The following is a 12,690-nucleotide window of genomic DNA, read 5'->3' as shown; positions in this document are numbered from 1 at the left end:
GTGCGTTCGTAATTATTTTTCTACTCGATTATCTCGATAACAATAAATGATATCGACATAGGACTAATTGTATTCGAGGCATAATCACACAATTTAAAACTGATTAAGTTTTCAGCAGAATTGGTTTAGCCATTTTTTATGCAGAATCAAAAAACTGAAAAAAAGCCAAATCTTATCATTCTCTCCACTGGGAAGTTAGTTGTGTGGACCTTTTGGGTCGCACCCAGACTACTGGAGAGCTTTGATATTTTAATATTTGAATTTGCAGTAAAAAAAAGCTTATTTGATTTTAACTTTAATGTATTTAATTTTTTTAAACTGAAAGTAAGTTTTAAAAACTCGACATATTTGATGAAATTTCATAATTAATTATTATTTTTTTTTTAATTTATATTTTTTGGTTTTTCTTTTCAAATTATCAGTTCATCGGCGTTCGGAAATTTAGCAGTTTTGATTTAGATGTAATACCACTTTTAACTACTTGACAATCCAAAAGTAAAAAAGAAATTCACATATTTTATATTGAGTTGAAGAAATCTTTGATACTCTTATGGCTACGTCTTGTGATCTGAATACTAACATTCTACAAGCCTTGTGAATGACACGAATTTCTACGACCTCTGTGGTCATCTTTCTATACAATGGTAAAAAGACTTATGAATCGTCACCGTACGTTTGTAGCTCTACTTCTGTTATATTCCAAACTCTCTTCTGCGGCTTTAGAGAAGATGTTAAGGGAATACGTAACTCTGGATTCTTAGGAACATCCTCTTTCGTTGGTTTTATCTGCTTTTGTCAACGTATTCTATTTTTTTTCGATCCTTATATGCGATAACGTATAAAATACGTTGGCTTATGCAACACTGGTGAGTTTATTGTTTTTGGTTAGATATGCGTATTTTTCTTGGAAACATTTCAAAATTTCGGGAGAACGTTTTGGCTATAAATAACGTCTTTTTATTTAGTGATTGCTATATACATTAAACTTTAAAATTTCACTCATAACACGTATACTATACCTATTCTGACATAAAAAATTATATTTTTAACGAGAATAAGAATTCTTTCATGCAAACTGTAATAAAACAAATGAATTTCCAATATAAGTTATTTGTTTTCAATTGTATATTCTCTTCTCTCATTTTCTTCTCTATAGACAAGATCAAAAAATTTTTTTCTATATTTTTGTAAATAAAATTCAATAAAATGTGGAAAAGTCTGATAAATTTCCATTTATTTAAAGAATTTTTATGAGACTATGCAAAGATTTTTTACAAATAAAGTTAAATATGAACTTACAAATTGATCGATATTGATCTTGGTTAAAATATCACAAATAAAGTACTGAATTGAAACTACTATATTACTACAAAAAATAAAAACTTATAAATTTCATCAATTGAATCGTAATGTTATTGAAGTCTTCCATGATGATTAACTTTTTAAAATATGTTTGGCACATATTACCTCATATTCTGTTTAGGTAAAACCAATAATGATTGATTTCTATTTATCGTAGTTCAAAAATAGTCGGATATATCAAATAGAAACTGAGAAGTCTTTCGAAAGAAGAATAGAATGACAAGACGAGAGTGAAAATACTTTAAAACGCAGCAAGAAGGCACTAAACTCGTGGAATGTGAATTATCTGAACACTGGGAGTCGACGAAAGGAATGTCACTTGGCACTATACTCTTGCTGGACGAAACTTTACGAAATTCCATAGTAATTTTCAGACTCATAGGACGGGAATTTCACTTGCAGTGTCAGAGTCTGCCTTCAAAGCTCACTTTGAAAATAAATCAATGAATAGAACTCAATCCTCTGTACATTCTATTTTTTTAAAACTTTTTAGATGTCAGCTTTGATTCAAAAAAAAAACTTAAAAAATTTACAATTTTTTACTTACTTTTATTAGTCTGTACTTTTTACATTGTTAGCTTACTCAGTTAAACATTACAATCGGTAAAACAACTCGGGGTAAATGGCTTTCGTAATTACGCTTAAAAAGTTTTTTCTTTCAAACAAAAACCTGCTATTAAGAACATTTTGTGGTTTGAAACTTCTTCAATACATCTGATGTTAATAAGGGATGAAATTTGCATGGTAATGATGTAATCAATTTAATTTTCACTTATTTCGATCTTCCACTTTTAGTAATACTTTTTTTATTTCTCTTCAATAATTATTCAAGTATTAAAAATAAATACAAGTATTTCATGTCAATATATATTTGTTTGAATTTTTAACATATAAAAAGACAAAACATTACAAATAAACATAATAATAGTTTAGATTATTTATTTTATTTTTTTCATAAATTTCTTTAATTTTAACTTACTAATTAACTATAATAAGCGATCATTCCCTTAGATAGTGATCTCACAAATTGTTTTCAATGATACTCTTTACTTAATCACTAGATATTTACAAGTACACGTGACTAACAATGATGAGTATCGTTCAGCATATAAAAATCAATATATATTCGCCACACATAAGTTAACGTTATATCATAGGAATTTTTTCAATTCAAAGATTTATATGAATTTTATGGATACTTAAAAGTAGAAAGAAAAAGAAGTAAAGCTATTGAGAAAATCTGGATATTCATTGAATATGATATGAATTCATTGTTATTGTTCGTTAAAATTAAAATTATATGCATATAAATAATTTATTTGACGAGATAATAACGCGATTATCGTTGTTGAAAGATAACATTTTTATTCTATTTCAGCTTTAAAACTCTTTTCTCAAGTTATATTTGATTTTTATTTAAGAATTAATATAAACAAAAACCATTCTTTTAAGCATTTATAATTGTTTTATGATAGCAAACATGAATATAAATCATGAAGCAACTATAATTTTTAACGATTCATAAACTTTTAAGTGAAATTGTACAAGTTTAGTCAGGCAATTTTACTTCAAAAATATTTCGTTCATTTAATTAACATTATTTTGATCAATGCATGGATCTTAGATTATTTTTTCTTTAATAAAAACTCGATTATATGTTAAACAATAAGTTGTGGTGAAGTTGGTATTAGTTATATATGATATTGTTGTATTTTTTTTAGATATTTAATTTCTTGAGAGAACATCAAATATCATATTTCTGAGTCTATTATACTGTAATTGGTGAAGAACTTGATCTAAAACAATACAAGTTCTTTAAATTTGTTGGATTTCTAGACAAAAATAATTCTAGATCTGATATTTGATACTTCCTTTAGTCAAGAACATTTATTTCGCTAAAACCTTTAATTTTTTAAATAATTTCATAGTTGTTATAGATAAGATTAAATTTGAACTTTCTTAAGAGAAAATTTTAAGAGTTAAAAAAAACCTAACTCGATCTTTTAGTCCTATCTACCTAAAAACCAATGAGATTACAATAATAATTTTCATTCTAATAATTACCTAATAAAGAATTAGTATATATACTTTTTGAGAAATTATAATTTCTACTCAAGAGATGATTACTTTTGGAGGTTAATATCTTATAGAATTGGCTATTTTTTTTTAAATTCTGAAAAAAATTTTCTATTTCGAATTTCAAATAAACTATTGGTGTGATTTGAAAAAATACTTCAAATTTGATAATTTTTTTGGCTTTCAATTTTGTAATAAATGCTTCTATAATTTGATTTAGTACCTAACATGTTCAATAAAATTTTTATTATTATCAAAATTGTAGACTAATTGAGACTATGAGCTTTCTTTCTAACAAAAATTTCTACTTGCATAAAAAATTTATTCTCTTTGAAGACCATTGAAATTCTAATGATTAATTTGAAACTTCGACTTTGGTTTCTTTAAATATAGTTTATATACGTTACTATGATGTCATACCTATTTGATAAACATTGTTTCCACTTTTAACATGCTTAGATGTATTAAAATGACAAATTTACACGGAGAAATTACTATGGGTGTATAGTAAACAAAGAACAAACTGAATTTTCTTGGAAAACTCTTATAGAATGTATTAATTTATACATTATATGTAGTAATTTTCACCATAACCCACAGTAATTTTTTATCGAATGTATATTAAAAAGGTATGATGTTGCTCTCATTCTCGATCATTTTATTCCAGTACATATGTTTTCATTAATAGAATTAAAGACTATTCTAACTGGTTTAAATATGATCAACATGAAAAAAATCGACCAACTGATATATCAAAAGGACATTTAAGAAAAAAATATTCTATAAAGAGTGCTGCTGAAATGTTATGTTTCATCAAATGTTTACCATTTATGATTGGGCATTTGATTGATGAAAAAAATCAATACTGGGATTTATGTCTCAAATTAAAAAAAAATTGTTGAAACATGTACCAATAAAATGGTTCATGTTAATACTTATCGACAATTACAAGTTATATTTGAAGAATATTTTAATTTTTTCCCTACATCAACACTCACATCATTACCTCATCCATTATCCTCGCGTTATGGAATCTGTGGGCCCCTTATGGAATATTTCGTCTATGTCGTTTGAGCAAAAACATCAAGGAGGTAAAATTGCAGCATGTGCATCTATTAGTAAGATCAATGTATGTAAATCTATTGCAAAAAGACATCAGTTGAAACAAAATTATCGATTTCTCTACAAAAAAACATCAGCACCACAATTCCTTTTGGAAAAATTAAAAAACATAACTGTAGAATCTTTATCTCACTTTGAACTAGCAGCGCCTGTTCAAATACATTGTGTAAGTGTTTTTAAATCTGTAAGTCAGTATAATACAATTATTAAGAAAGATACTGTAATTGCTAAACCATCCGAAGATGGTCCAATATTCTTTGAAGTTGTTAAAATAATAATATGTAATAATGATCAAGTTTATTTAATTGTTAATAAGTTAAGTAACTTTTTTTTTAATGAATATTTTCAAGCTTGCGAAATGCTTAATAAAACAATAAAGCATCATAGTATTTAACGTTAGACAATATTGATATAAATAATCCATTTCTATCATGGAAAATAATTGTTGCTAAAAATGAATATATTCATTCGAGTCAAAAAATAAGACCTGATTTGGACTATTTTTCTTTGATGTCGGAATATCACGACAGAACAAGATCAGCACGGAGAAAAATAATCAGAGCTTTATTACTTGACTAATCAAGTAAACTCATTCTAGAAAATGTTGCTAGAATTTTAGTAAAATTGTATTGGTAGTATGACACTGTTTCTCATATTTTCTGATAAACAGTATTACCATAACCAAGCTGCGACAATTTTATATACATAAATATTTGAATCATTTCCAGTCGTTTCGGATTGCTAAGCAGGCTAAAGCATCAATTTAATTAGTTACTTTACTATAGAGAAGTTAAAGAATACAATATTTTCTGAACATTATCGCAAATGATATGTTAAATTAAAAAAATATATATTATTTCTAATTTTACCAAATTATTAATTTTTTTCAATACATTGTTGAATAATTTAATTATATTTGTAAAAATTACTTTCGAGTCAAGTAAATTTTACTAAAATTTATCGTAAATTTCAAGTATACTAGTTGATATATCTATTGACGAGAAATTTCTAGTAAATTTTGCTTGACTCGACGATCATCCATGTAAGTGAAGGAGTTTCTAGTAAAGTTTTCTAGAATTCTAGCGATATTGCCTAACTGTTTTCTCCGTGAGATTTAGAAAAATTTGAACTCGGTTTGGACATAGCTTTTCAAAATAAAATTACTATTATTTTAATTTTTAAGTCAAAGCCAGATCTTAGCTATAAGTGACCTGATTTAGACGATTTAAACTTCGTTTTGGTGTACTTTGATAGAATAATATTTTTTCTACTAAAGCTATAGTGTATACACTGAGAAAATTTTCCGTGAAAAATTACCCTTAACTTTGGGTTGACCGCGTGATACCTCCAGAATCTTAGAGATTTTATGAACTACACGTATAAATTATTACAAAACCATCTGGGTTAATTTTACCAAGCACGTTTAGTAAAATTTCTCCAACAAAAAAAATCTCTAGCTTTACAAATAAATGTTTCATTTATTAACAGTAAAAACAGTACAGTTTAAAAGTAATGATATTAAAATAGGTGACATCATAATATTACATTTAGAAGATGGGCCTGAATTGTACATTGTTCATTTAATAATAATTGATAAACACAATTTTTTTGAGAGGAAAGATGTTGAACGATGTCCGTTTTAATTTGCATCTACAGTTATATGAAATTTTATTGCCATCATTTTCATGGATTTGTAAAAATAGTAAAGATTTGCACGGTTGCATTATAAGCTACATTGTATGCGCTTCAAATAGTTGTAAATATATTGTAAATAGATAAGCTTATGTATTATGTTTAACAAATTATTATACTTTATGTAAATCTCTAAATAATAAAGCCATTAAAATCTACTTAAATATTTATCTAGTCAAAATAATACCCATTTATTTCATTACATACTTGTAAAGTTCAAATAATTTTCTAACACACATAAGATATGTAAAAAAAAATTTTCTCAGTGTACTAAGTTGAAAACAGGTTTTAATTCTTAAGAGGAATACAAGATCTGCTTTAGGCCTAATGTTAATAGCAAATAAAAATTCATGGGGAATACATGTATTTTAAATTAAAATTTAAGATAACCGAGTAGCTAGGCGTGTTAAGGCACTGCTTTCTCAAATTGAGCGGTTGCAGGCTCAAATTCCATTGGAAGAAGGTGAAGAAATTAGTACTTTTCTTAGAATCTCCAGTTAATTTGATAGTTTTTCTGAACGATTGAAATACAACATGAATACAATAATTTACCATTAAATTTTTTCTATTTGTGTTTTAAATTTACAGTCGAATCTCTCAAAATGAAACACTTCGGGACCAGACTCTCTTTCTAAATGTAACATTCCCCTAAAGCCCTATCCATCCCTACTTCTCGATTATATAGTCTATCTTTCTCATTAGTATCTATCTTCGTCGGCGCAAAGAAATGCACAGAAGTAAAAAAGTGAACATAACCTTCATCCCCAAACATAACTGTTTACATCCCATTAAAAATACAACCGTTAATATACATAATTATTTTATATTACAGTGACAACAATTAAAAAACTCAATCCTGAAATTGAACCTTTCCATATAAATATTTAAATCTTATCAAATAATATGTCGCGCCATACGTCTCAAATCTGATTGGTTAGTAGCATTCAGCCGGTGGGGATAGGGGAAGTTTTATTTGGAGAGATGACCTTGTTACATTTAGAGAGATTCGACTGTAAATTAAATGTTATTTGGCTCAAACAACATTTTTGTAGGAAGAAAGACATATTTATGCTTAAGTCGAAATCAGCTTTTGAAAACTTTTAGACCTGGTTTGGACTTGGGAAACAAGACTTAATTTTGGATCAGTTGTTGCGAATGTAGCTCCAAATTTGGTCAAGACAATTTTTAGTTTTGATCTACTTTTGTCCTTTTTTGAAAGTCGAAATAAAATCTTATTTTTCAACTCGGGTCCAAAGTTTCACATTTAAATAATTTTTTGTTGTTTTTATTCTTTCAACTAATTAGATTTAGATTTAAATCACCCATGACTACAAATATATATCCATATAATACATGAGACTGATAAACATAAGTATATATATATTTATTAGTTTCATTACAAAATTCGATAATTTTTACTAAAGACAGTAAAATTTTATCATATAACATTTTAGTTTTTACTGTATTATATTAAAATGAAACAACGTAACATTGTAATTTTTATGTTGAGATATTGAAAGTTTACAGTTTCTCAAAATATGACTTTTACTTTACCAGCCATGATAAAATTTACCATGCACATAGTAAATTTTACTTGAGTTTTAGTCTCTTCCAGAATCACTACAGAACATAATAAAAATTATTTGAATTCCGTAATGAAATTTACTTTAACTTTCTCTTTGTGTAAAATTACAGTGATATATTTAATGATATATATTTAAACTATACGGATTTGGTAGAAATATATTACATAAGAAACAGTGATCACAATAATGTTTTACTTTTATTGAATTCCATTTGAATCTTAATATTCTCAAAGACAATATAATATTAAAGTTTAAATGTATTTGATACGATTGATTAGTGTACTTATTTTTTCAATTTCTTACTTTTTATTTAGAACTTTGAACATATCAATGATGTAAGAATTTTCTTTATTGTCTGTTGCAGATTCTTCTATTTGTATCATTTTTCTTTCTATGCTTATCATTATCGGTTTAATGGACAGTATAGCAGTCTTGCACTCGTCACATCGTGGCTCTTTATTCAGGTGAGTTGGTCTCTCTACTCTCAGATTACATTTTGGTTGTCAGCTGCAAGTGACGTTTCCTTATACTATCTTGTCTACCTTCTTCTTGAAAGATCAAAGCTCTGAATTCACTCAAGCGTATAGAATTTCCTCAAATACTGTATTGTTTATAACTTTACTGTGTTATTTTACTTTATATCCTTTTTATCAACATATAATAGTTGTGATCCAACTTCGAATTTGTTTTCTTAATGTTTTCAATTAAGTACTATCAAAATTATAAAGTTAATAGATGCAACTAAAATCAATACATGTAATAATTGAGACTATTAAAACGTAAAAACTATGATATCTTCAATAACTTGGAAAACATGTTAAAGTAAAAACATTTCCTAAGCGAATGTGAGTCATATTATCAAATTTAATATTATTTTTAACGCTGCTAATCAAATTTCTTTTTTTAGTTGAATTTAAAAGCATATATGATTATACTTTCACAGTTTGAGTTATCAGAAAAAAATAATAAAAACATTTAAATGATGTAATTCGGTTTAATTAGTAGTATTAAAATCTAACAAAATGATATATAATTTAATAATAATAATTAAATTATATAGTTTGTTTTGGATTTATAGCAATCCAATATATAATCCCCTTATTCACAATTATTTTAATTGATTAGGTTGTCAAAAGCCTAACATCTCCAATGCTTTTATGTAACTTCTATGTTTCAAACGTAAAGCCTGCCAGTCCAATGGTCTCCTGCTATTTTGTTGTCATTCGAGGGTGCTTTCGCAGCCTTATTCCTGTCAATCGCACGGGCAGGCTTCAAACCACTATATATATATCTATACACATATCTATGTATTGCATATGCTCAATACACGATCGTCTTTATTCACAAATCTCATATGTATGTGTGTGTTCACACGGTTTTTACCAAATTTTGTGAATCATTTACGTAACAGCTGAGGTTTATGGTTAATATTTCATGTCTATATACACTCTTCGGTAGGATCGAAATATTCTAAGTGAACAATATTGTAACTTATACGACCCATAAATAAATCTTTAAATTTCAATGATTTCCATCACATGATTGGGTTGAGTTAACAATGTGTTTGTGATAAATTCTTTTCATAGAATTGAATAAATTAAATTACTCGCAATATCAAGTGGATTTTGTATTTCATGGATTATTGGATTATTTTCTGTAAAGTAAATTTTTTTTGTCAGTGATTCATTATTTTGAAATAAGTTCACGAAAAAATTTTGAATGTTACTAAACTACAATTTCTGTCATAAAAAATTAAAACGCTTATTATTGAATAGTCTATTTTCGTTAAAAATTACAAGTATAATTATTTTGTTTGGAAAATAATAATTATAATAATTACAATCGTTAAATTCAAAAAATTATATCAACTGGTGGGTAAAAAAATTTCGACATCAACTGAAATAGAGCCAGTGTCAAAGACTTCTTTCTACAAGAAACTCAAATTTTCATTGTACGCAAATGCTGCTAGGAATTATAGAAGCGATTTATTCCTTGTCACTAACAGATGCAGAAGGTGTCATAACTACCTATTCACAATATTCACTTTTTTTCTTGATGCTCAACTGAAGATGAAACTCTAATTTGAAAATATCATTCATGCTGTCATTATTTACTTGAGTTATTTTTTTTAGTGTAAATAACAACTCAGAGTATCACTTCTCTTCAAAATAACTTTTTGTTAAAATTACTTTAATATTTTACATGATTGAATAATAATCGAATAATTGATTAATGATTGCTGAAGTAAGATATCTATTTGATCTCCAATTAGTTTAGTATTTTACAAGTTTATTTATAATATATTTTCAGAATATTAAACATTGGTTCCAATTGAAGATTATTTATTTAGTAACCAAATTGATGTGATAACTTTTAGTAACTTTAATGTGAATTTTAAAAAATATTTAAATAATTTCTATAAGCAATTTAAATAGTTCATACACGGAGAGAAAGGAATTATAAAGTTTACTCCAAAAAATAGTAGTCTGTCGCTTCGGTTACAAAAATGGCAATAAACAATTGGTTGATTAGTATACATTACAACTTTTTCTTGTAAAACTTTCATTACACATTCAAATTGTAAAATTTTATCTTTATTTTTTTATAATTAAAAATTTTGATTTATAATAAAATTTTTACAAGAAAAAGTTGTAATGTATACTAATCAAACAATTGCTTATTGCCATTTTTGTACTCGAAGCGACAGACTACTATTTTTTGAAGTAAACTTTATAATTCCTTTCTCTCCGTGTAGTAATGAAGTAAATGATATGTGGTATAAAAAATTTTTCAAAACAGAAAAAGAATAAAACTAATTGTATATTATTGGAATAAAATGATAGAATATTTTGTTCATTTTTATGTTATTTGAATTTTCCTTATCAAATATGTACACAGATAGTTTAAACCTCTAGGGAAGAAAGCATCCAAGAGAGAGAAGCAGAAGTTCGATCGCAGGCCATCGGTTGCAATAGGGAAAGTGGAAAGTATGAACGATAGGGGAAGACACGAGGTCGGGGTTGATTGCAAGTTTGTGAAGTGTGTGTGTCGACTAGTTTGACGACGCATTGAAGGGAGTACATAACACCGAGGCCAATGAAAATGTGTGTGTATACATGTAGTAATAGTAACCGAGTGTCATATTCAGCCGATAGAAGCCGAGGTTGGTGAAAAGCAGTACAAGAGAGATGACTCTCTCCAGTGGTTTACGTGTACCTCGTCCCTGGTAAATTTATATGGAAATTTGGCAAATTCGTTCTATACTAGCTCATCTTCTTTCTCTCTCTCTCTCTTGGGGTAAATGCAACATAGAATCGCCTGCTATCGTTCACCTCAGTAGAGACTTGATATTTGTCGAATGAGCCTGTTACTGCCAACTTCTTCCGTTTCTTTTAGGCTCAAAGTCTAACAATTTTAGTGGCCAACATGAAAAATGTATGTTTCAAATGTATTCATTTTGAACATGCATATAGCTGCTTCACTTGAAAGTCAAATGCTTGTTTAACTTTCTAAAAAAATATGATCAAAATTTTTCCTTAAGTTCTCCAGTAAATGAAAAAGTAGATGTAAACATTTTATAATTTATCCATAAAATTCTAAAAAAATCTAATTCAATTATAATTTAAAAGCAAATAACAGTGAATTTCTTTATCTAAATAATAATTGGTCTAAAAAATGGACCACACAATTAATAAATTAAAGTTTAATAATAAAAAAACAATTTTTGTAATAAATATTATTATTATTATTATGTCATTTATGATTATGTGATAATATGACTCAAATTACCGCATTTTAATCTTCATGGAAAATAATGATTTTCAAGTTATATATAAAAATGGTGTTTCAACAAACTTTTTACGTGATAAAAACGACTCAACTATTTTTAAACGACCAATAAAGAATTGAAAAAAAAAATGAAGAAACCCGGTTATTTTAGAAAAACTGATGCAAATGGAGCTGATAATAATTATCGATAAAAAGTAAAAACTCTGTTCGTTATTTAAAATAAAAATCAACTAATAACTTGTTAATAGTTAATTGAACAGTTATTCGTTTTTAAGTTGTGAAAATGATAAATTATTATTTTTATTTATTTCCAAAAAAGGGTCTGTAAATAGTACATGTAACTTATGTAACTTTTGTAACCAAGGACAGTTGAATGTTTGTTAAAATGATAAATTTTCTGTTTCAGCATTCAATGCTTTATTTTTTCCATCACTATGAACTACCGGCTATACTCCAGCAAGCCCATTTGCAGCAAATTCTGTTACGAAATCACGCTCCCACAGCTGCTCAATCACCAACGCCGAGTACAGTTGCTACAACTCCTGGTCCATCAGCTACATCTACTCCTCCAGATAGTCCAGGTCCTTTAACTCCTGCCACGGATCAAACTCAGCAAAATTACATTAGTGAACTCTCTCAGTTGGACTCTGATTCAAACGACTCTCAACAAAATGTTCAGCTTGAAACTAGTAATCCTACGAATGAATCATCAATGACAACACAACTCTCTACTGCTTCAACTACTATTGCTGAAGGTAAGTAGGTCTTTGTCTGTTCAGTTTAGTATTTTTGTTAAGTTCAATAGTTTTGTTTAATAAAAACAATCTAAATCTACATGATCTATTTATTGATAAAAATTTCTGGTAGTCGGTCGGTTTTCATTACTGTGTAAACATTTATATTTGTAAATTACTTTATCATCAGATAATAATGTGTGATTGTTAATAGATATAACAGATGGTTTCAAACTAATTCGTGAATGTCAATACATGAATTATACACTAATGTACATATTGAGATAATGATAAGGTTACCAGCTCTAGCATGTAATCAACAATAAACT

General features: G+C 27.2%; 1 protein-coding gene across 4 annotated transcripts in view; it reads left to right on the top strand.

The window, feature by feature from the left end:
• The window catches only part of LOC118071215 (membralin), a 97,430-nt gene that overhangs the window by 54,975 nt on the left and 29,765 nt on the right, over nucleotides 1-12,690 (top strand). For all 4 annotated transcript variants that reach the window (XM_035090259.1, XM_035090258.1, XM_035090256.1 and 1 more), the window contains exons 11-12: nucleotides 8,203-8,302; nucleotides 12,034-12,382. In XM_035090259.1, coding sequence (XP_034946150.1) covers nucleotides 8,203-8,302; nucleotides 12,034-12,382 — 449 coding nt within the window. The remainder of the gene's footprint in view (nucleotides 1-8,202; nucleotides 8,303-12,033; nucleotides 12,383-12,690) is intronic.

The sequence above is a fragment of the Chelonus insularis genome, unplaced genomic scaffold (assembly GCF_013357705.1).
Source record: "Chelonus insularis isolate UGA/USDA-ARS -01 unplaced genomic scaffold, ASM1335770v1 contig_76_pilon, whole genome shotgun sequence".
NCBI classification, from domain to species: Eukaryota; Metazoa; Arthropoda; class Insecta; order Hymenoptera; family Braconidae; genus Chelonus; species Chelonus insularis.
The sequence above is the reverse complement of the archived record's forward strand: the minus strand, read 5'-3'. Positions and strand labels throughout refer to the sequence as shown.